At 44.1% G+C, this 25,385-nt stretch overlaps 2 protein-coding genes across 5 annotated transcripts in view; one reads left to right on the top strand and one right to left on the bottom strand.

Annotated features, from left to right (window-relative positions):
• Positions 1-414: 414 nt before the first annotated feature.
• LOC118922808 (major histocompatibility complex class I-related gene protein) lies at positions 415-20,559 on the bottom strand. The gene is given in 5 exon segments (XM_036905964.2): positions 415-794; positions 1,461-1,590; positions 1,593-1,711; positions 1,789-1,846; positions 20,263-20,559. Coding segments are annotated over 5 exon segments (984 nt in total).
• The window catches only part of STX6 (syntaxin 6), a 35,898-nt gene continuing 30,832 nt past the window's right edge, over positions 20,320-25,385 (top strand). For 2 of the 4 annotated variants that reach the window (XM_057507924.1, XM_036905951.2), the window contains exon 1: positions 20,322-20,592. In XM_057507924.1, the coding sequence (XP_057363907.1) occupies positions 20,558-20,592 (35 nt within the window). In that variant the 5' untranslated portion in view covers positions 20,322-20,557. Of the gene's footprint in view, positions 20,593-25,385 lie in introns of all 4 variants that reach the window. The other 2 variants (XM_036905949.2, XM_036905950.2) reach the window with 2 other exon arrangements.

Below are 25,385 nucleotides of genomic sequence, written 5' to 3'. Positions count from 1 at the left end.
GAAAAGTTCTGTGTTAACTAAAAGTTGACCAATTGAGTCCTATCTTTAATGTATAAGGTGCATTTTTTACTGAAAGGTAAGTCCTTTCAGTAAATCTTATCATAAAACGTTTAGTAAAGCAAAGACCCCCTGTCTTCTTTGTAAGTCCAGATATTCACTCATACTGGTGTTGTGAGCCTTGGTTACTAAATAGCTTATAAGAATTGATTCTAGAGTATTTCCCAACTTATCAGTGAAAAGAGGTGGAAGGATTTGTCTCGCAGGATCCCCCAAAAAGTAGGTGTCCCTGGAGGTACTCCACCTTGGCAAGGCAAGGGGAATTGCTGACTCCTGTCAACATGGTGATAAAAAGTAACTAGGGCAAGTTTTCATTGGGAGTTACAGGTTACCACAGTCCAACTAACAAGAAGGATTTCAGAATAGGGTGACTGTAATTAGGTGAATACAGATTATAAAAAGTTCTATAATAAACCCAAGGGTCTGTGGATATGGAGAAAGGTGTTCTCCCTCCTCTTTACCTGCCCCTTGTAGGACATCTTTCCCATACTCCAGGAATCTCCTTAACCAGGCAATACATTCTTCTTTCAGCTAATTCTTTTGATATTGTAACTCATGCCATTTGACCTCCCATACCCACCTGATGATGTGAGCCACATTCTCTATAGCTGTACAGGAAAGGCTGTCTTTATAGAAGATAATGAAATCTTGTCTATCACCTGCCTACTGGAGAAACCCCACAGTGCTTCCAACCTCCAGCAAATCATGGCCAATCATTCTCTGGTACGTGTGAACCCCTAGAACATGCACGCAGATCAGGAAGGGGTTTACACAGGGACATGGAGGTGGGTGCCCAGGTGATGACTGTGGGCATGGCCAGAGGCATCCTCTGCCCCAGAACACATCACCCACAGGCCTGCCAGGGCATCGCTGAGTCTCCAGCCAGTTCCTATGATATAAGACCACCTGTCAACAGGTATTGCAGAGTACCTACTGCACACCATAGCAGCATGATGATTCATTTGGGGAGTTATACTATAATGAAGTGATTAATCGATAAGCTTTATAGTGCTGTGGAGGAGGGAGAGATACGCAGGAGCCAGAAATACCCCTGGGAAGTTAACGGAGTAGGTGATTATGCATGAACAAGGAACTCACTAAGGCTGGCCACCAGGAAATGAGACAGAAGGGCCAAATTTAGAATGAGAAAGGAGAAGACGCAAGTCAGGAGCCTGAATGAGGGTGGGAAATGGCGGCAAAGGACAACAGGCTCCTGGGGAAGAGACAGACAATGTGGAAGGTGCTTACAGCAGATGGAGGGCACTGAACCCCCTCAACCAGATGGTCCAGGTTTTGCCAAAACAGTGCAACTCAGCAACTGCTTGCATGCCCTTCAGCCCAGGGCCTCTCTGCTGGGATGTGGGCTAGTGAGAGAGAACATGCATCCCTGTGGCATGCACCACCTGAGACACGCAGTGATCCTGCGTGTTCCACTCTGAACGCCTGCTGCCAGCCCCTCAGCAGCTGAGTGTTCCTCTCCCCATGATCGGGCATGAGATTCTCTGCCAACCATGGGACCTGTGGCTCCTTCTGCCAAGAGACACATTGTCATATGTGGTCAAGGGATGATAGCCTGTATATCCAACTGAAATACATTCAGGGATCCCGTGGTCAGGATCTGAAAGGCCCAGGTGAAATATCTCAGAGTGAGTCCCTGGGGAGGAGGCAAAGCGGGAAGATTTTTAGGGTCAGACAATCCAGATCCAAAGCTCCCTTCCATTTAAGCCCTACATGAGCGCTCAGCGTTCAGCCGCACCCACTCCTCCCAGGACCCAGCTGCCACTTCCTCCTGCAGAATCACAGAGCCCCAGGAACTGGGGCCTGCGAGGGGACTTTACAGCCCTACAAGACTTGGAGCTCTTTTTATTCAGGTTTGGGAAATTTAGGCTGAAAATTTACAGGTAATTCTCAACTTCTCGGTGGAGGGTGCTGCACTGGGGCACAGGGGAAGGACCCGGGACCCCTCACTAGCCACCCAGGGAGCTGCCCCTGCAGGACACCTGAGGGCTGAAAACCCTGATACACCCACTCACCTTGTTTTATCAACAAAGGCTCGGGGTGGTAAGTGAGGGCTCCTCCCCACCCCTGCGTGTGAATGTGTATGTGTGTATGTACACACACACACACACACACACACACACACACACACACACACACACACACACCCCTTCCCCAGGTCAGTCAGAGGGAATCCACATAAAGACCCAGACCTCTTGAGAAAAAATGTTTTAAAAGCACAGCATATTTCCTATTACATTAAACATCTTCTGTCAAAGTTTTCTTATTCTTCCTCCACTTTTCCTTCTGCCCAAATACCACTATAAGAATTGTGATCACCACTAAGAGTTGAAAGTAAGCTAAACTGAAACACAACTATTTGGCACCTCTCTGCCACTTCTACACTGATCCTCTCTCAGCTCATCCAAGAAGCTTATGGCTTGGTGGAAACAGACAAGGCCCTTTCAGAGTGTGACGGGTGTCATGATGGGGTCGGCATGGGGCGTGGGCCCTCGGGGAAGACTTTCCAGAGAAAATATAGTTTAAGGGAGATTTTGGAGACAGGTAGGAGGTAAGCAGGCAAAGGGTCTGCAGGGGACTCAGGAAGGAGGGTGGTGGCTGCAGAGCAGAAATCATGTGTGCGGGCAGGAGGTATGGAGAGCATGGCATGCTGAGGGCACCAGTGGCTCAAGCCAGCTGGAGCACAGCAGGCGTCACAGAGACACGGAAAGATGATGTCTGGGAGGTGAGTGGAGCCCAGGCTGAGAAGGAGGGCCCTGCATGCCGTGCCGAAGCGCTGGCAGAGAGGAGGCCTGCAGGGACAGCAGCTATCTTGCCCTACTCTGCTTGTTGCCATCTGGAAATACCCACTCCAAGCCCCTGGTTTTCTTACCTCCTGCCACCCAGACCCATCCAAATTGTTCCCAGTCATCAAACCCCTCTCCAGAGATACTCCCAGGACTAGCCCTGGCATCTGACAAAGGAGGACAAAGGAGGCCCACATACCAGAGATCCAAATACTAAAAAGGAATAAACCAAGCTAACACACTATTACATATTATCTGTTCTCCTACCTTGGCAAATAGCCCTTAATACAACCTCAAAGGCCAAGTTCAAATTTATAAATCTCAGACTTTGTGGAATTCTGAACCTGAATGTGGTGGCACAGAGAAAGTTGGCCTGTGTCCTCTAGCCCCTGGCCCTTGGCCTGAGACCCACCACCTTCTCTGTCTACCCTGGTCCCACCCAGCCCTGCCAAGGGCCTTGTGCCCACATTTAGACACCCTGCTCTCCCAGTCAAGCTCCATTGACAAAAACTGCCTCTTGGCCACCCGTTGGGCCTAGCAGAGCCCTTACCAGCAGCATAGCACAGCCACAGGGGGATGGGCCAGAGGAAGAGGGCTGTGTAGACCTAAGCAGTCCCGAGTTATCTGGGCAGAGAACTGCAGACACAGGTGAGCACATGGGTTCCTCACTCTGTGGGGAAGGATGTGGATAGGGGAGAACCAGAGTGAGCCCTCGGCCACATCCACATGCAGGGACTTACTCTTGCCTGCCCAAGGGTCGTACTAGACACCACTTCTCCAAAGTCCTCCTAGATTGCCCAACCCAGTGCTCTTGCCCCCTTTATGAACTCCTCTGGCACCTGGATCTGCCAACTTGGCCCTTGTTACTGCAGAGAATCCTGGGTGAGTATGAGGCTCCCATTCCCCAGACTGAATACCATTTAATGATGATGTTCTCTCCTTCCCTGTCATTTATAAATATATAAGAAGAAAATATCAAATCCTTAAAAATGTGCTCACAAAATGGTTGTTTTTGTGTATGCAAATCTGTCTATGTTTTTCTTTTCTCTAAATGTGTTTCTGAAAGAACTCATGATGTGCAGACTGTCTTTTAGAGCTGCGCACCCCAAGGCCAGGGTACCCTTACCTTAATTTTACAGGAGGCAGGATTCCCTGAGACTGAAGCAGGCCTGCCGGGGCCCCTTCCACCTGACTGCACCAGTTCTGTAAAAGCGGAACTTTTCTCTCCTCCCTCCCTGCTCCCCTGGCTGGGGGGAAAGCAGCTTGGCAGGCTTCAGAGTAGGTATCCCAGCGCCGGGGACCCCTTGCTCGAGGTGGAATCCTGCATGTCCGCTGCAGCACCGAGCAAGATGGAGGCCGGTGTGCTCCAGGCCTGGGCAGAGCTTAGGGCCCACAAGGCCCCTCTGCATTGCTTTGACCTCTTACCTCCCCCTTTCCCTTCCTATGGGGGGTAGGATGTAGGGTTGGCGGGCAACACAGTAGAAGCCTCTGAAGTTAGGAATAAGAGCCTCTCCTCATAAAAGTATTGGTTCTTGTGAAAGCAAGAGCTAGGGATGGAGGCAGAAGTACGAGTTCTATCCCCAGACCAACTGTCGCCATATTCTGCCTTCTATGCTCTTTATCTTTGCTAACCTTCTATCTACTTCTCGATCCTAAGACATTCCAGAACTGAAGTTTAGTTTTTTTCCTTTGTATATCCTGCAAGACCTACCATGGGGAGCTTGGCACAGAGTAGGGCCTTCCTAAATATTTGTGAATTAAATCGTTGGCAAACACTTTATTTCCCTGCTTTGAAATAATGAAATATGTTGACATGAATATGAATCTCTTTAACCTGGGATTTATACTTCAAAAAACACTTTAAATAAAGGGCAGGGCGGGGAATGGGGAGCACAGCTGAAATCTGACTTAACAACCAGTCTGGAGTCTGCAAAACATATATATGCTTGAATCTGCAGCCCATTTTGAAATAGTCCTATTTTTCCAAATCTGGAAAGGTTATGCAACTGTTTAAAGATGGAGGCAAAAGAAAAAACAAGTCATGAACATTAGTTCTCACACTTTCTTAGTATCCATTTGTGTATTCTACAAAATGTGCACACCTCCTCTGTGCCAGGCACTGTTTTACACCCCAAGCACACAACAGACTAAACAGATAAAAATGCCTGCTCCTTTGGTGCCTACATCCTAATAGGAGGAGGGAAGAAGACAGACAATACAACATAAATGAAATGTATAACCTGCCTTTTAAAAAGTCTAATGGAGAAAAATAAAGCTCTGCGAAGAGAACTAAACAATACAGTTTTTTAATTAAGGTATCATTGATATACAATCACATGAGCAACATTGTGGTTACTACATTCTCCCCAATTATCAAGTCCCCACCACATACCCCATTACAGTCACTGTCCACCAATGTAGTAAGATGCTATAAAGTCACTACTTGTCTTCTCTGTGCTATACTGCCTTCCCCATGCCCATCCCCTACATTATGTTAGGAGGGGGGCATGTTAATGACCCCTTTTCCCCTCATCCCTCCCTTCTTCCCACTAATCTTCCCCAGTTCCTTTTCCTTTGGTAACTTGTTAGTCCATTCTTGGTTCTGTGTGTAGTCTGCTGCTGTTTTGTTCCTTCAGTTTTTTTTTAAATTAAGGTATTATTGATATACACTCTTATGAAGGTTTCACATGAAAAAACAATATGGTTACTACATTCACCCATATTATTGTGTCCCCCTCCATACCCCATTGCAGTCACTGGCCATCAGTGTAGTAAGATGGTACAGAGTCACTATTTGCCTTCTCTGTGCTACACTGTCTTCTCCATGATCCCCCCACACCATGTGTGCCAATCATGATACCCCTCAATCCCCTTCTCCCTCCCTCCCCACCCGCCCTTCTCCACCCCTCCCCTTTGGTAACCACTAGTCCCTTCTTGGGTTCTGTGAGTCTGCTGCTGTTTTGTTCCTTCAGTTTTGCTTTGTTGTTATACTCCTCAGATGAGTGAAATCATTTGGTACTTGTCTTTCTCTGCCTGGCTTATTTCACTGAGCATAATACCCTCTAGCTCCATCCATGTTGTTGCAAATGGTAGGATTTGTTTTCTTCTTATGGCTGAATAATATTCCATTGTGTATATGTACACATGTTCTTTATCCATTCAGCTACTGATGGACACTTGGTTGCTTCCATTATCTTGGCTGTTGTAAATAGTGCTGCAATAAACATAGGGGTGCATCTGTCTTTTTGAATCGGTGATCCTGTTTTCTTAGGGTAAATTCCTAGTGGAATTCCTGGGTCAAATGGTATTTCTATTTTGAGTTTTTTGAGGAATCTCCATACTGCTTTCTACAATGGTTGAACTAATTTACATTCCCACTGGCAGTGTAGGAGGGTTCCCCTTTGTCCGCATCCTCGCCAACATTTGTTGTTGTTTGTCTTTTGGATGTTGGCCATCCTAACTGGTGTGAGGTGATATCTCATTGTGGTTTTAATTTGCATTTCTCTGATGATTAGTGATGTGGAGCATCTTTTCATGTGCCTGTTGGCGATCTGAATTTCTTCTTTGGAGAAGTGTCTGTTCAGATCCTCTGCCAATTTTTTAATTGGATGATTTGCTTTTTGTTTGTTGAGGTGCATGAGCTCTTTATATATTTTGGATGTCAACCCCTTATCAGATATGTCATTTATGAATATATTCTCCCATACTCTAGGATGCCTTTTTTGTTCTACTGATGGTGTCCTTGGCTGTACAGAAGCTTTTTAGTTTGATATAGTCCCACCTGTTCATTTTTTTAAGCAATACAATTTTAAACAGCAATGGATAGGAAAGGTTTCCCTGAGAAGGTACCTTCTGAACAAGAGCCTGCAGGGAGCGAGGAAACCAGGCAGATATCAGGGGACAGCAGTCCAGGCAGGGGGACTGTAGGAAGGTCCTGAGGAAACGATACACTTGGCATGGTCCAGGAGCAGTAAGAAGGCCTGTGGTTGGACCCAAGGGCATGAGGGGAAATAGGTAGGAATTGCTTTCATGGTTATTCATAGGAGAAAACCTCACAGAAATCAAATTCCAGGCAAAGAATGGCAGATGAGATGGAAGAAGGAATTAAAGAAGAGACAGTGTTTCTGAGCTAAGCTGGATTGGTAGAAACCTCGCCTTGGAATCTGCAGCTCCTTTTATGACATCTGGGGTCTACATGCTAATAGGTACCAGCCAGTATTAACAACTTGGGGCATTACTTCTCAAGGGGAGGATTTATTCTGAGTATCACTGACATCATCTTCATCATGGTATTTACAGTTTATGTAATTTCACTTATAAAAATAGAACCTCATAAAAATCTGTGTTATTTAGAATGTATAAGAGGTAAATAGAAATACGCTCTGTTGACAGAACTGTGTAAGCGCAGTGTAATGTCCCTTCCCCCAACCTCAATCTCAGTCTAATTCCTGGTTTCAGAGCAATTGTTCTCCAGCAGCCCTGCTCTGCCCCTAACGGCTGACCTCCGTCTGCCGTCATCTGCCCGTCCACCCCCTACCCCACCCCCCCCCCACCCCCCGAGCCGCCACGGCATGGCTCTGGGCCAGAACATCGCAGCCGCGCCCCTTCGTTTGCCACGAGCCCTGTTTCCCATCTGGTGGGCCCACAGGCACAAGTCACGCTTGCCCCTTAGTTGGGCTTTCACGACGCTCCCTCGGCTGTGATGGGAAGTTCGCTGACAGATGTTAAGTCAGTATCTCCGAACAGAACTGAAAAGACAGAGGAAAGTAAGTCCATAGTACCCTAGACATTGTGAGAATCTGTACCTTGCAGATATGTTCCCTGGATGATCAGATTCCTAGTATAACTATGAAGGCTGAATCATTTGAAAAGACTTATATTTGACCATTTTGGTTCTACCAAAATGGCAATTTCATATGATTCAATTTAATCTTCCAATTCTTTATTCTTGCTATGAAAATTATGAAATTAGGTTTCTCCTTCCCTTTCCATGAACAGATTGTCAGCATCAACTCCCTTACTAAACTGAAATCTACAGTTCAGAATTTGGTCTTCCGTCCAGGCCAGTCAAACGCATCCCTCACGGACGTTGCTGGAAAGCCTGAACCGCTCAAGCAGGCAGCTCTCAGACCAGACGTGGTGGCCACTGCTTTATGTCCTAGACTGTGTTCCCTCTAACCTGTAAATGAACTACTTGGGCCATTTTTACAAAAGGTTATGCAAATCACTGGATTATCAAATAATTGATCAAATGTTTTCAGATATTCATCCGAGGGGGCAATCTGTGGGTATCTACTGTGTATAAGGAATTGGGTATCTACATGTTAAGAAGAGAAAAACAAATCTACTTTCCTCCAGGAACTTACAGCATTATTGGGGGACTTAAACACGTAACATAAATAAATACAGAGCAATAACACATGGCAGCCAGCAGTAAGTGCCACAAAGAGGCAGAGTGCTCCAGCTCAGGGGAGAGACCCCGCTCTCATGTGAAGGGATCTGGAAATACTCCACGGAGGAAGTGACAAACCTTCCATGAAGGTGAGTCTTCAATGAGTGGAGAAGAGCAATAGCATCTGAATCATGACCTTTAGAACTGCATTGGCTTAGTGGCTGCATACCATGTGTTGGGTGTCATGCTAAACTCTTGAAAAACACTGAGTTCCATTTACTTCTCACAGCAGCTCTTTGAAATACAGGTTTTATGATTCCCATTTTGCAGGCAGAAAATAGGCACAGAGAGGTGAAGAAAATTGCAAAAGTGAAGAAAATTATGGATTGCTTAGAATCCATAAGTGGAGGAGCAGGAATCACACTAAGATGTGATGTCTCTGCCTTAGACTGGTTACCCAACTGGTCTTAATCCAGGGACACTTCCCCATCCCAGGCTGTGTTCCAGGCTCCTCGCCCTGTCATCAGTGCTCTCTTCTGCCCCCTTGTGTCAAGGATGACTCACTGTCCCAGATTTCCTTATCCCTCAGGGCTCAGACTACAGTTCATCCTGCAAGTGGGCTGTGGGTCCTGATTGGATAACAAGGCCAACAATTATTTGTTGCCCCTCCCAAGGAGCCCAATGCCTCAGTACAGTCAACATGATTATGATTCCTGGGAACCACTCTTTGGAATTTGAGGCATCGTGGGAATGAGGGAGTAATGGATGGTGATATTTTTAGTAAAGAGGACCTTTGGACACTTCTCACACCATGCCGAAATGTGGGTGGCTCTATGCACAGCAAAAACTACCAGTCCCTACCAACTTGTCTATCTACAGGAACTTACTGAGGGCCTGAAAGTGCTGAATGTAACAGTGTGATTTTTTTTTCGCTACTTTTTTGAGGCTAACCTTTTGCAGGTTATCAATGTCTCCTTTTGCATAAGTGTTTTTCTTTTCTGAGTTTCCAGCAGACACAGTCCTAGCAGCTAAGGTTACAGCAGTGAACACATCAATGTTCCAGCCTCTGAGCTAATTTCTAGAAGAAAGACTGGCAATAGATAAATATATAATACAAGATCAGGTGGTGATAAAGGTTGTGAAAAAAAATAAAGCAGAGGAAGGAGAGACAGTGTGAAAAGAGCTAATATTTTTGACAGAAGGACCAAGAAAGGCCTCTCTGAGCAGGTGGCATTTGAGAAGAGATGTGAACACAGGGAGGAGGCGAGCCTTGGGAGAAGAAGCTTCCAGACAGAACAGCAAGCCTAAGTCCTCACAGAGGGCACATGTGCAAATGCTGGAGGAACAGGAGGGAGACCACTGAAGGGCCATGTAGAGCTCCAGAGCACAAATAAATGAGCTCTGGTGGTTTTGTTCTCTGCATATAACAATGACCATATGTCTCATATTTCCCAGAAGGATTCCAATTTTATGAATTTTATTCTTTTTAAATGATTCGTTGAAGTTGTAACAAAAATGATTTGATATGTGTACTCTTGAAAGGTTTTCTACAATAAATATAAATTCAGACATCAGAAAGAATGTCCTTTGTCATCAACCTCAATTTGGGTTTCACAAAACAAGTATTTAAAGAGTCATGTGCTTGATCTTTAACTTAGCCCCGCTCCCTCCAGTTCTTAGAAATTCTCTGGGGTAAGAGGATTGAGGTCAATGAATTTTAAGTAAGAATAAACAGATAGTCCAACTAACCAGAAGAAAATCTACAAATTTGTTGAACTTCTCAGATTTAGATAGATCTAATGTCAACCAAGAAGAAGAGGGCCTTAGGGGAGTGGAACATTGTCTCAGAGAAATTTCTATGGCATGTACCTTGGCAACAGCTCCATGGAAACAGACTGAAGTCCAATAAAGGCTACAGCAAATGCTCATATTTTCTCATGTTAACTCTTTGAAATCTTTGGTCATTTCTAAGCAGATAATCTACAAGTATGTCCTTTAACACTACCTGGGTTGGCAATTAAGGGTGCTTATCCACCATCAGTCTTTGTGAAGGACCCCACCATTTGTGAAACAGACAGATACATCCACAGAATTATGGGTAATATTTCAAGAGACTGACCTTGGTTATTTCAAGATTAAACACGCAAACCACATATGGTTAAGAGAGATCCCACACATGCCCCTAGCCTAATTATACCCACCCCCATCACTGGGTCACAGTTTCACACAGGCCAGAATGAAAAACAGGATAAGACATCTTTCTTTTTTTTTCATACAAATTCTGCAACTACAGAAAATCACAGTTGTGAATTTTTAGTCATTATTGCTGCCCAAGTTTTCTTGGGCACACAGTCTGCTAATTTCAATTTCTTAGGGACATTACCTTAGCACATAAATTCACTCAGGAAGCATTTATTAAGTGCCTATTGGTCACCAGGTAGTGCTGGGGAAATACAGAAGAGAAAAATGCTATCTTCCCCAGCCTTTAAAGAGTGCCTCAAAGAAAAGACTTTTGCAAATAGAAAGCAATAGAACTGTGAACAGGAGCTCTGGGAGTACAAGGAGTCTACTGCAGGCTCCAGAGTCATGAAAGCAACACGCTGGAAGTGATTTTGGAGTTACCGCCCCTATGGTTGCAGTGAGTAGAGTAGCAAATAGTGTTACCAAAGCCCAGTGGGGTCAGAACCATGAAGAAGGGCCATCCAGGGAAAACCATCATGCAGAGGGACACAGCTACTCCCAGAGACATTGTAGGAACATGAAAGAGCGGGAGGCAGAGACCCCGCCCACCACAAGAGTTAGTTACACCATCACATGAAAGATTATGTTTAGGGGAGACTGTGGTCATATTATTGGGGAACCCTTTGACGATGAAAAGCAGGTGATATATAAGCTTTAAACTTCTATTCTAGAAATATCACCCTTTTCCCCCTTCCTCCCTTCCACCTCCAGCATCTTACCTGAACCCCTAACCTTTCCCATTTCTGACTTGAATGGTGGCACTCTTCTGCATTAAATGTCTATAGAAGCAGGCAATATGTTGGTGTTGTTCACTGTCATATCCCCAAAAGTTCCTGGCACATAGCAGACCATCAACTAACATTCGTGGAATTAATACACAGATGATTAAAAAGAGCTCATTTCTGTCAAGTTCATGAGTCACCACCCACAGCACTGGCCCAGACTGAGCTTTAGACATTGCTGCCAACCCGCTCAGGAATGCCAGCTCCTAGCTCTGTGAGCACTTGCTTAGGGAAAGAAGCCTGGTGCTTGCAACCCATGGGTCTTCTCATGCATTTGGGGCAAGAGGAGGCCTTTGCTTCCCCAGGGACATGAGCCCCTGAACAATGAAAAATTCCTTGTTCTACTTAGCTGATACCTTTTACACCCAGTAAGCCACTCCAGAACCATGGTTTTATCTTTCTGGAATCTTCTGTGGCAGGTGGGGCTGGTGCTGAGGAGGAAAAACATAAATAAGTCTGAACAATGGGTCTGCTCCACTGTTCAATCCCTCGGAAACACTGACCACCTCCCCATGAGATTCCCTAAGCTAGTGAAGAGAAGAAATAAAAGTGACAGAAAGGCTATGAGCAGAATAGAAGAGGAGCAATGCTCAGAAGGAAAGGGAGGAAGTTACCAGGAGGGTCTTTCCTGAATGACTTCCAGGCCCCTCAGGAGGTGAATGACATCAAAACCCAACACACATGAACTGGAAAACTGTTCAGCTCGTCCATCATTCCTGTGAGTCCTGGGTTTAATAAACGCACTTCCCTGCCCCAGCTTCTTCATCATTTCATCACAACTTTTAGGAAGACGAGCTGTTCCCCCTGGGCTGCCTCAACTTTGGAGTTTAGAGCCAAGAGAATTTGGGGTTCCCACGGGCATCACTGTGCTTCACTGTTGATGAGCAATGGGAGGTAACAGGAAAACCTTGTCTCCTTAGAGGCCTTCACTTTCGGATTCTTCTAACTGAAACTCTTGACAGGTGCCTGCTGACTTCCTAGGACCTATACTCCCCCTGGCTCTTCAGTGATTTAGCAGCTGAGCGACACTGAGGGGCCTCTGCCAATAAAAATACAAAGTTTCGGTATTGTCAGTGGCTAGGCAGAAGAGAGAGAAGCAACAATGAAAGCGCGGCCCTCTACCCTGACTTTTAACCCCTTGTTGGTCTCACACTCTGCTTGCTTCTTCTGGCATGCCTGTCTTGGCCCTGTTCCCAACTTTTAAATAATGATGCTGTGTATTTATGCACATACACAGCTACGGGCAAGGCACAGAGAACACAAGTACCTGGTCTCTCAAGGTGCTCGAAAGAAAAGAAGCCTTTGGTTCTTCCTGGAATTTAGAGTTCAGCCAAGGTGGACAAGAGAGATTCACACAAAGATCCTAGGACTCGAAACTCCCTGCTCTGGGTTCCTCCAATCCTACAGTCCATATGTTTGATATAGCATGTTATCACCTACACTTCCCTGTCGTTTTAAACGTAGGTCTATCTTCCCTATAGCACAATAAGCTCAAAAAAGGCTTATTGAGCAAAGGAGGATAAGAAAAAGGTCTGAAAGAAGATTCTGAGGGGAGCTACTCCCTTGCTTGGTTTAACAATCCCCTGGATCAAGCTGTGGCTACATTGTCATCAGGAGAGCATGAGAGGTTGAGAAATAACAGCTTAAGCTTGTCCAGAGAGCTAGGGGATAGGCTCAGACAGGAACGAGGAGTAGAGGTAAGTGGGAGAAATGCGTGGAGGCAGGGCCATGAGGCTGGCTGGCTTGAGCTCCAGTTTGGGGACCTTGGTTTGCATTCCAGCTACTTGACCTTGAGCAGAATCCCAAATTGCACTGAGGCTCAGTTTCTTCAACTTCCAAAGCAAAAGCAAATGCTGGCATATATTTCACAAGGTTGTTGAACTATTAGATGAGTATTAGATGAAGTATTCTGTTTATGAGGCACCTAGTAGGCAGCAGATCTATACATACTGGTTTCCTTCTGCGGTAGGCTGAATAATGTCCCCTCTCCACCCTACAGATACCCACATCCTAATCTCCAGAACCTGGAATATGTTATATCACATGGAAAAGAGGACTTAACAGATATGATTAAATTAAGAGTCTTGCAATGGGGGATTATCTGGTGGGTCCAATGTAATCATAAAGGTCCTAAAAAGAGGGCAGCAAGAGGGTCAGGAAAGATCTGACAATGGAAGTGAGGTTGAAATGATGTCATTGATGGAAAGGGGACATGAGCCAAGGAATGCAGACAGCCTCTAGAACTGGAAAGAGAAGGACAGATCCTCCCCTAGGCTCTCCAGAAGGAATGCAACCCTGCCAACACTTTGATTTTTTGCCCAGAAGACCCACTTTTTAACTTCTGACCTCCAGAACTGTAAAAGAATAAATCTGTATTGTTTTAGGCCACTAAGTTTGTGGTGATTTGCTATAACAGCAATAGAAGACTATATGTCTTCCATCTATCCCCTTCCCCCCAAAAAATGAATCCAAATAATGAAGTTAATACTTGGCAACCTCTCAACAGCTCCTCGCACCTTCTCTTCTCAGATCTTTGTATTTCTTTCTTCCTTTCCTTTTTCCTTCTCTCCTTTAACAAATGTGGAGCACCGTGTGCCTCTCCCAGGGCCCCCAACAGTCCCAGAGGTCTCTCACTTGCACTGGAGCTCCGTGGCAATATATCTGTTCCTCTGAATTTCTGTTCATGTCTTGTTCCACAAATGCATACTGTGCCACAATATGCTGCATTTACATTAAAAAGTAGGGATGGTGACCATGCCTTTCATTTCTAAGTCATTTTATTCTAATTGCAAGTTAGCAAATACAATCCAGGCAACTTGAAGAACACACAGAAAAAGCCACAGAATAATAAGAGAAAAATTGCCCTTCAGAGAAAGCCACATTTTATATATGTCTTCTCAGTGCTTCTCCTATGACTTTCTCTCTCTCTCTCTCTTTCTCTCTTTCTCTCTCTCTCTCTATATATACATGCCCCTTTTGGGGGTTAGTTTTACCAAAAGAAGGGTTTCACATCCTAATACTATTTTGTAATTTATTTTTTACTTAGCAGTTTCCCAATGTCAACATGCATTTTTTTAATGGCATAGTTTTACTTGTACTTAAATTCTTAAATCAATAGATTCATTAAAAATCAAGATCTTAAAGGATGGATGAGTGAAAACTGCCTCACTAAGCTGGGAAGCATTTGGCGGGGAATGTCCTGTGCATTTTCCTTGGGAAGAACAAGCCCTCCCTCTGAGCAACTGTCTCTCTGTGAATCTTAGGCTGTACTTTTCAGAGTGGCTTGTGCTTATTTTGTTCACTATGGATCCCCTTAATTGTGTCTTTGGCTTTTTAATGTCTGATTTATTATATGTATCTTGAGGTCCTTCTGAAGAATCTGAACCATTTGCAAATGGGGTAAGTCATTCTCAAAAACCAAAAGACAAATGAGTTAGCAAAAGATCTTGTTCATTAAATAACGTTGTTTTCAACATAATGTAATTTATCGTGGTCAATAAGTAGTTTCCTCTTGGCCACTTAAAAAAAAACAGTAGGTCTGTGTGTGTCTGTCTGAAATCTGATCTGAGCCACTTTCTGTGCTTAGGTAAAATCCATTTGCTAATTTTTTGGGAAGGTTAGCCCTTGTACTAACGGGCAGTAGAGTACTGTGGCAAAAAATGCATCTAAGAGTCAGACAAACTTGTTTTCAGATGGGGCTTTGCCATTTCCTACCTACAAGATCTTTGGCAAATTGTTGACCTCTCTAAGCCTCAGATTTCTCAGGTGGGAAATGGGAGTAGTAACAGTATCTGCCTTACAGAGTTGTGAGGGTTCAATGAGATCAGCAGTGCTAGAACCAAGAGGTGACTTGTCACTTGCTGGGATTAATCACCATCAGCTCTCTTGAGCCATCTCCAAATAGCTTACAATTTAAGTAAAGACAGTGGGTCTGCCATGTAATCTCAGTTCAAGCCTCCTAGACCTGCCATCCAAATAAGATACATTCTAAAACCTGCCCCATGTGGAAATTCTGGAGCCATTTCTAAAGATTATGCACGTATGTCACTAGCCCAATGTCAGGTATGTGGTAAGTGTTAGCAATTGTTCCTACTACTACTATTATTCAAGTTTACCAACAGGATTGAGGTTTTTGCTCCTCTGTGTAACCTACAAATTCATGGCGGATGGTGAAGGTCATACCTGCCTTCCTACAATGGTTCAAATTCACTGTTGTGTCAAGAAATTTACTGAATTCCAATAATATATTTTAACTTTGAATACTCACCAACATGCATTCATTCATACTACCTTGCCTTATTCTAAAAAAAGGATTTAAAACTACTAGCTCTTGGCTTTCCTACCTCTCTTTTTTCAATTTTTCTTTTCTTATTTTTTGTATTTCTGATTATGCAAGTAAACATTTCATGGTAGAAAACTGTCAAACTTTAAATACATTTCTTTTTTTTATGTAAAAATTTTCTATTTATAAAAATGTCAAAGGGTTGAAATCATATCACATATAAAATTTTGTGTCTTCCTACTTTCTATATATGTCATTATACACTTTTAAACATTTCTAATGACCATCAAATGGATATTTTATAAATTGTTCATCACTTCCTATTGTTGGATATATAAGTTGACTAGAATTCCTCCTTGCTTATTTTAAAGCAAGTGTGTGGAGGATAAGGATGTTGGTAACAACCAAGGGAGAAAAAACATAATCAGTGTGTGGATATTTCCTGTGATGGAAGCTGAAAAATGTAGACAGCCATTGCAGGATGGATGGAGGCCATGAGTGGATGTTTCCTAGTGTTCCAATATGTGCATATGCGTATCAGGGTTTTAAAAAGAGTGGACTAATAATGAAGAGCATAATACCTAACATCTATGTTACACTTTCCTCCCTTATTCTGTATTTTTTCTAAAAGGATTTAGGTTGAACTCAACAACAAAAAAATAAGTAACTTAAAAAATGCACAAACGACTTCAAAAGGCATTTCCCCACAGATGACATACAAAAGGCCAATAAGCAGATAAAAAGATGCTCAACATCACTAATCATTAGGAAATGCAAATCAAAACCACAATAAAATACCACTTCACATCCATTAGGATAGCTATTCCTAAAAAAAAAAAACAAAAACAGAAAATAACAAGTGTTGACAATGATGTAGAGATACCCTTGTGCACTGTTAATGGGAATGTAAAATGGTGCAGTCACTGTGGAAGCCAGTCTGGTGGTTCCTCAAAACACTAAAAACAGTGCCTTTAAAATTCTTTAAACTCCTAGAGCCTCAGTTTCCAAATCTTTACAATGGGAATAATGATAGTACTCACTTCATGATTTTGTTATGCAGATTAAATGAGATAACAGGGTTAAAAAAAAACTTAAACATAGAATTACCAAATGACCAACAATTTCACTTCTGGGTTTTACCCAAATGAACTAGAAGCATGGTCTTGAAGAGATATTTGTACACCCATGTTCAAAGCAGCATTATTCACAATACTCAAAGTTGGAAGGAACCCAAGTGTCCATCGATGGATGAATGCATAAACAACATGTGGTCTACACATACAATGGAATATTATCTGGCCTTAAAAAGGAACGAAATTCTGACGCAGGCTACAACATGGATGAACCTTGAGCACATTATGCTAAGTGAAATAAACCTGTCACAAAAAGACAAATACTATAGGATTCCATTTACATGATGTTCTTGGAATCATCAAATTCATAGAGACAGAATGTAGAATGGTGGCTGTGAGGAGGAGGTACAGGGGGAGAATAGGGAGTTGATGAATGGGATGAAAGAGTTCTGGAGATTAGTTGAGCAACAATGTGAATATACGTAACACTACTGAACTATATACTTAAAAATGGTTAAGACGGTAAATTTTGTTACCTGTACTTTGCCACAATTAAAAAATTTTTAATTACTTTTGAAAAAGGATTTAAGGTGACATAGTATCTTGTACTTTGCAAAATGCCTTTGCATATATCATCCTAGTTGATCTTTAAAGCAACCTAGTACAGAAGCAGGTTGGGTGTTGTTATGCCCATTTCAGAGCAGCAGAGATCCCCTTGTAGGGGTGTCACGGGACTCCCACAGCTTTTAGTGGGAGGGGGCAATGCAGGTCTATCTGGCATCCATAGCAATAGGAAGTGATTTCATCCTTGATCCTCATTCTCACAGGATCTATAGCCTGGTGGCCTGTGCCCTATTCTCTGCACTGACATCCCCTATTTCAGCACAAGATCCTTGCAGGACCCCAGTAAGCTGCTTCCATCACTCACGCTTCCAAACGGTGGAGACTCACTCAGGGACCAGAGGTTCTCCTGGATGCCGTCTCAGGACTCTACTCTGAGTTGGAGTGTTAGCCTCCTCCAGGAACATGAGCAGAATCTAAATGTTACAGTTAGATGAGTTCTGACAAGTGCATACACTGTGTAACCCATACTCTTAACAAGATACAGAACATTTGTATGCCTTCAGAAAGTTTCCTTTCCTAGTCTATATCCCCTATCACCAAGGCAACTACTGTTTTGATTTTTTACTTCATAAGAATTTTGGACTCTTCTTTTTTGGGGGGATTTAAGGGAATAGGAGGAGATGGCTTTTTGCTAAATATTCTTCCTGAGTAATTATTTATGCCAGGACTTGGGACATAAATAACTACATAAACTAAACAGGACCCCAGTCCTGTTTGTTGAGCAACAATGTGTACACCCATGTTCATAGCATGAACACAGAAAGAAGTAGTAGCTTCCTTTGTTTCTACTTGCATTTTAACTACAGCTTCCCTTTCCCTGAGGCCTGTCTCCCCACCTGCTTGAGAGTTCCTTGAAGGCAAGGCCCAAAGCTATGCACCTCTGTGTCCTCAGTGCCAGTCACACAGAAGGCCCTCAACATGTGCCAGTAGTTTCCTCTTGGCCATGTTCTAAGCACTTTTCACAGATCAATTCATTTAATCCTTGTGACACTGGTGAGAAAGGCATACAGTATCCCTTTCCCAGGCTGAAGATAGTGAGAGATTAAGCAGCTTTTCAGAGACATAACAGTGAGCATGTAGAAGAATTACAATTTATATTCAGGAAATCTGGCTCCAAGTATGGCTCTTAATCACTATTCTCCTCTGCCCCTCAATTTGCATGTGTTCATTGAATGAATGAAAGATGGCTGTCCCATCTCAATATATCCATAACCAAATTGAACAGTTTTCTCCCAATAGCTTCTTTTCCCCACATCTGACCTCAACTGTTCCTCCAGGGCCTCAGAGAAGCCTGAAGTCTTTGGTTTTCACCTCTTTCTTCCCTAATCTGGTCCAATCTCTCCTCACATCTAGGTGTTTTGTTTTGATTTTCCTTGGAAACGTCTATCAGATTCACTCCTTCCTCTGAATCCACAATTGCTGTCATCCAGGTCCAGTCCTCCTCGCTTCCAGCCAGATGACCACAGCAGCTTCCTCACTGCTGTCCCTGACTTTACTTCCTGTTGGTTCACAAGCTCCACAGGAGCTTCCCAGGTGTGATCTGAAACTGGCCCTGTACTCAGAGGGCAGGGAGAAACCAAAGAAAGAGGTGGGCCACCCCCGGTTGGTAGGTAGCAGGTTTAATAAGCAAGGGAACTTACATAGGAGGCTTGTCTTGGGTGGACACAAGACGAGTAGATCTCTGCACCCACCTGCCAAATCTTAACAGTTTTATAGATGCCTTAACTGGGTTCAGTCATGTATACTGCTCAGATGGTCTTAAAACCACATCACTATCTCAAGGCTGTGTCCTTGGGGCCGCCTCTGGGAGCAGGGAAGGCAGGCAGAACCTATATTCCAAGGACAGGGGAGTGGGTGAGGAGCGTCTGGTTGCCAGGGTCAAGCTCCCAGGTCAACTGGAGGTCACATCTTCTCAAGGACACTCCTCAACACTACCTCAGTCCAGTGGGGCCTTGAGGCTTACACACATTTTTATTTAACCTTCACAGTAACCCATAAGCTAAATAGTACTGTTCATGTTCTATAGATGAGGAACTGAATAACTGAACCCGGATTCAAACAGGCTTGTCTGGCTCTGAGGATTCTTCCACCTCCAAAAAGACTGGTGATCTGGGCAAGTCACTTAAACTTCTAAGTCTCAAATTTCCCCTTGATAAAATGTGGATAGTAACATTAATAACTTCATTGTGAGGGCAACTGAGATCACACAGCACTGTGACTGACACAAGTAAGTGCACAATGATAATCAGCAATTTAAGTTCACAAACCCCACAGAATGTCTAACAGATGAGTTGGCTAATTGTTCGGACTGAAATGCTCTCTGGAAGAGCTCCTGAACCATAACTGAGAGGAAACTGCCATACCTGGCCCCTTCTTTGTTCCTTAGAGGTAATCCTTCCTGGGAAGCACCAAATGCTGCATGAAAAAATTACCTTACCGGTTACCTGCAGAATGCACAGCAAAAGAAAGTACACCCCAGTCCCGTGGAAGTGCATAGAATCCGTGGCTCTGCCCTGTCCAGGCTATGTGACCACAGGACAATTTGAAACTCTCTGGGCTTTTCTCATCTACAAGATGGGTATAGTTAACACCTTCCCCTCAAGCATAGTGAGATAATGCACACATGGTCTTTAGCGTATTGCCAGACACATAGAAAGACCTACATTAAGCCGTTGTGAATCATTGTCATAGTCAGATAATGTATATGAGCACACTTTATTGTAAGTCGAGGACGAAATGGATTTACAATCACTTTACTAGGATCAAGTATTAGAAGTAGAGAAAAGGTAAAAGGATTGCGCAACCCAGGTACTTACAAACTGCCTTCCTATATGGGAACAAGCAGCTCCTTCCCTGAAGCCCGACGGAGCAAGAGGGAGAAGAGCGGCCCCGCCTCCCGCCCCGGAGCCCCGCCTCCGGCGTCGCATGACGCGTGCACAAGCCCCGCCCGCTAGGGGGCGGGTCATAACAGTCACGTGAGCACGGATGCGGAAGTGGTGCGGCGGACCGCGTTGGTGGTTGGCCGCAGCGAGGATCTCGGGGGCGGGGTCAGGCGGGCCGGACGCTCAGGGAGGAGCCGGGGGAGGAGGCAGCCGCGGGGGCTGGCGGCCGAGTCACGGATTCCATCTGCGGAGCTGACCGGGTGCTGGACCCGCGGCGGCCCCGTGCACCCCGGCCTGCGCGCGCCCGCCGCTCTGGGTCCCCCAGGCCGAGGCGCCCACGGCTGCTTGAGGCCGGTAGGGTGGGCAGAGGGAGGATCGGAGGGTGCGGAGCAGGCGTGAGGCGGCCGGGGGCCGGGAACCATGTCCATGGAGGACCCCTTCTTTGTGGTGAAAGGGTAAGTGTAGCCCAGTGCTACCCTGGAGAAGGAGAGGTGGTCGTGCTGCCTTCCCGCCCCTTTCCGCCCTCTCTGCTGGAGGGGATGGGGAGACAGGTTGAGTCTGGGATGGGACGTGGGGACGGCTTAGTCTTGAGGGCCGTGACCCAGCGTCCGGAGGTACTACTTGATCACAGTGCAGGTAGGACCTGGACTGTGAAACCTGTGTCCCCAGACAAGCCCCTGGGGAGAGGGGCCCCTTGGCATGTGCACTACAATACAACTTATTGGTTTGGGGGTCGAGGGGTTCAGCAACACTGCAGGTGGGGAGGAAGACAAGCGTCCTAACCCAAACTGGGTCTCTACCGGAGCACCGGCCTGCTTCGAAGGAGGCAAAACAGCATCTGGGCAGGAAAAGGGAAATGGCTCTCCTGAGCTTTGTAGTTGGCGTTGACGGGGGTGAGCTCCCATTGTCCATTGAGTTTGGAGCGCTCGCCTGCAGACTGGGGAGACCATGACATGCCCAGAGGCGTCTGAGCACGTTTGCAGGATGGGAGGCGGGGGCGCCGGGCTCCGGAGAAAAACTCGGTTCTGTGGGGGAGTTTTTACTGAGTAATGTGAGGGGAGGAAAGCAGTCCTTCAGTGATCATGTTGGAAGGAAAACAACGAAATCAGCCAAACTAAACTTTCCTGAGCTTTCCCGTTAGCAGCTGGGATTTTCCCACCGTGATAAAGGAAATGAGTGCTTTCTTTTTAACTCCCTGGTTTCATTCAGGCCTTTTGATAGGTTTCCCCCATTTCTTCTTAATTTGCCTTTCAGACTAGAACTGCCTTATTTTTCTGAGCTCTCCTGACTCCATCTTTAACTGCTCAATTGTTTGGAAATAGAAATTTCACTTGAACTTTGTTGTATCATCTTTGTAGCCATTCAGCAAATGAAAAAAAGATCGATTCTGATGTTACAACCTGTCAGCTTTATGTTTTAAAAGTCAAATATAAAAAAATCTGAGAGCTATGAAGTTCCCAGAAGATTAGTACAAATAACCATGCGTGTCCCTTTACTTTCAACTAGTTGCTACTAATGATTTCTGAAATGCTGAAAGGTGACCAACTGTTTGTTTTTTAAGGGTTCTTAGAAAATTTAAATGGTACTTTAGGTGAAGTACTTTATTATTCATAGTACAGTGAAATATGCTTATATACTTAACATTTCCCTAAAAAGGTTTTTCTTCACTTTACTTGAAAATGCTGAATTGTGGATTTATTAGTAATATGTGGCTCTCTACCTGGAAAATGTGTTATTTATTAGAAGGATTTGATTTAGGGGTTAAATTTTAAACGTTAAAGCTGTGTGTTTTTCCCTTGAAAGTTCCTAATGCTTAGGTTGCAAAGGTTATCTCTGGCAGTGGCCAGAGATAATCAGAAATGGTTTGATTTTTAAGGGAATTTATGAAAATGCTAAATTGCTCTGCCAGCTTGACTTTTTCTTGATAGTATCCAATACAGTCTACTAATGTTTGCTCACTGATTAGATAATACTGCTTTATCGGAACATTGGCCTGGAATCTTGGCTAACTTGTACATTATTTTAGCTCATGACCCTGAGGTGTGTGAAGGCAAAGACATTCAGTCACCTGCTGCTGTGGAAAGTGAAGTTAACCACATGGTGTCTCCAGACTGTGTGTCAGAATATTTGGGGAGCCATGTACCTCTCAGTTTGTTAAAAGTATTATTATATATGCACTGCACAATGTGGAAAAATTAAAGATGCCAAGATTGTTGCTCTTACTCTGGAGCTCATAGTTCTGAGAAACAACTCACCCCAAAATTAAGTAGAGATGACAGATGGTAAATGATGAAGTGTTGAAGGGAATGCTACAGGGAATTTAAATATCACCGTAGTTCAGAGACAGGAAACTCAATTAGGAACGGTTACGATTGGAAAAACTTTTTGAGGTCATAGTAAGTGTTGAATTAGAATTTGAAGATGAGGAGAATGTGGATAATTTAGGCCTGTGTCTCATCTTGACTCTTACCACAGAGTCTCTTAATTGATCTTCCTGTTTCTAGTCTCTTTCCTCTTTCCTCTGCCCTTGGTTCTGTTGGATCAGGGCTATCCAAAATACAATGAGCCACAGACGCCATTTTACATTTCCGAGTAGTCACGTTAAAAGGTAAAAAGAAAGAGGTGAAGTTAATTTGAATGTCATCTTTAACCTAATATATTGAAAATATTTCAACATTTGATTATTAATGAGATTTTATTTCTTTTACACTAAGTCTTCAAAATCTCGTGTGTATTTTACACTTAAGCACATCTCAATTTAGATGCTAAATTTTCATTGGAAATACCCGATCTGTATTCAGAGTTCATTCAATGTACAGTTTCGAAAAAGTAGATTATATACCCAAATTGTTCCAAACATCAGACTTTCCAGGTAACTGAATTACATATCAGTTTTTAAGTTTAAATTAATTAAAATGAAAAATTTTTGTCCTTGGTCACACTAGGCATGCATTTCAAGCATTCAGTGGTCATATGTGGCTTCCATATTGGCAGTACAGGGGCAGCTAGAACCCAAGCAGGGTTTCCTACTTAACATCATTTAGTAGCTGCCTGTTGCCTACGGAATAAAGTTCAAACACTTCATGACCTCTATGATCTAGCCCTCTTCTACCCTCTGGTCTCTTGGCCTGCCCCCAGCTCAGAGCTCAAGCAGTGCCAAACTCAGCACAGTGACTGTGACCATAGAGCTGGGTGCTTTTACTCTACCTGCACCCACCGTGCCTGATTCAGCCAGTCAGCTTTTGAGATTCAGTGTAAGCATGTCCTCTGCCTCCAGGAAGTGCTTCCCTTGGTACCTGTAACCTATTACTACTGCACCTCTTCCTCTGGCTGCCTTTCATTATTAGACTATGAACTCAGGGTTGGGACTGCTTGTTTTTCCATATTTCTAGCCCAACACCTTGAATATATAGCTTAAATGTTGAGTGAAGGAGTGGTAGTTTATGGGTGGGAAAGGTCCTGAGATGGGCCCTGTGTGTTTAAAAGGCCAGGAGAGCACCCCAAGCAGAGTAGGAAATTTATCTGGGTAAGTAATAATACTGTAGTTAACATTTAAAGTGTGTAATTCCTATGTCAGGCATTGTGGGCTAAGTTAGCACTTCATAAGAATCTTTATAAGAACAGCTCTATGATGTGGGTATTAACCACATTATAGATATGAGGAGCTGAGGGGAACACAGAGGGGTTAAGTAACTTGCCCAGGATCACACAGCTACTGAGTGATAGACCCAGGATTCAAATTTGAACTTCCTAATTCCACTCACGCTGTACGTACTTCATAGTGCAGGTAGAATAGGGTCAAGGAGAGTCTCATCTGACATGAAATTAGGGTTTTAGGAATATTGATTTGGTGGTAATATCATATGCTTCAGTGTGAGGAAAGATTTAAAAACAGACCAGTTAGAAAGCTGTTTTAATTTAAATATTCAGTGATTAGTGGCTGAGTGTTTGGGGCTGGTTTTGTGCAGTTTTGACACTCTTGAGTGTCTTGTTCAAAGCAGAATCCCAGAACATAGGAGAAACCACACAGCTGGGCAGCTGGGCTCACAGGCAAATCAGGCCCCACCTGGTGTGGACACTCACAGTGGTATCCACACCACTAGGGCTCGGTCCCCTCTGGCCTGCCCCGAACTTGGAGCCTCTCTGGTGGACCCTCTTGTGTCTTCTCACTGGTGAGCTTGGTCATTGCTTTTGTGTGCCCACCCCACCCTCCAGTCACTGCGCCCCAGCTCTCTTCCTGGGTGCTTTTCTGTGTGTGCTGCTAATCAGTTGATATCCCCACCATACGGCCTAGATTCTTCCTCTTCTCTGCTCTCTTCTCTTTCTCCTTCCCCCTCCTGACAAATGCCTGTCCTGTCCTTCCTCCTCTTAACTCTCTTCACTGCTGACTCCACACTGTCCTTTAGTCCCACGTCCACTCAGTCATCGTGTCCTATCAGTGCCATCTTGGATAGTTCCAGAATCTTCTCTTCCTCTCTGGTTTTGGTTCCTCTGCCTTAGTTCACGGCCTCATCCTCTCTCACCTGGACTCTTACAAGCGGCTTCTTCACCAAGCTTCACACTGCCACCAGAGGTGACCGCAGAGACACGATCAGGTCATTTCTCTATTCAGAATCCTTCATTCTAAAGTCCTTACTAGACTTCGAGTGTCTGTCTTCCGTGTGCCAGGAGCTGAGGGTACAGCAGTGAACAAACAATGCCCTGTTCTTACAGAGCTTCCATCCTAGGGACAGGCAGTAAGCAAATGAACAAATATCTGGTATATCTGGTGGTGATAGGTTCGTAAGAAGAATAAAGCTGGGGAAAGGGAAAGGAAATGTGTATTCTGGGTGTCCTTTTTCTTCTTACGTGACTTCTGGAGGCAGTGAGGGGCTTTGGTGAAATAACTGAGCTGTGGTTATCAGACTGACCCAAGCTTAGAATCTCGCTTCTATCAATTACTTTGTTTAACTTTTGGCAAGTTAATTATCTTCTCTGAACCTGTATCTTTTTTTTTTCTTTTTTTCCTAGTTGTATTGAATTTTTTAGCCCTTTATTTATTTATTGTTTATTTGGTTTTTGTTAGTTTGTTATTGGAATATAGTTGATACACAATGTTATGTTGGTTTCAGAGGTATGAACCTGTTTCTTTGTGCACAGATTTGGCTTGACCATGCCTGCTCTATCATTTAGGAGGATTCAATGAGTTAATGCATATAAATTGCCAAGCATAGTTTGGGGCACATGTTAAGTGCACACTAAACATACT

Source organism: Manis pentadactyla, chromosome 9, assembly GCF_030020395.1.
Source record: "Manis pentadactyla isolate mManPen7 chromosome 9, mManPen7.hap1, whole genome shotgun sequence".
Classification (NCBI taxonomy): domain Eukaryota; kingdom Metazoa; phylum Chordata; class Mammalia; order Pholidota; family Manidae; genus Manis; species Manis pentadactyla.
This window is presented reverse-complemented; position numbering and strand designations above follow the sequence as displayed.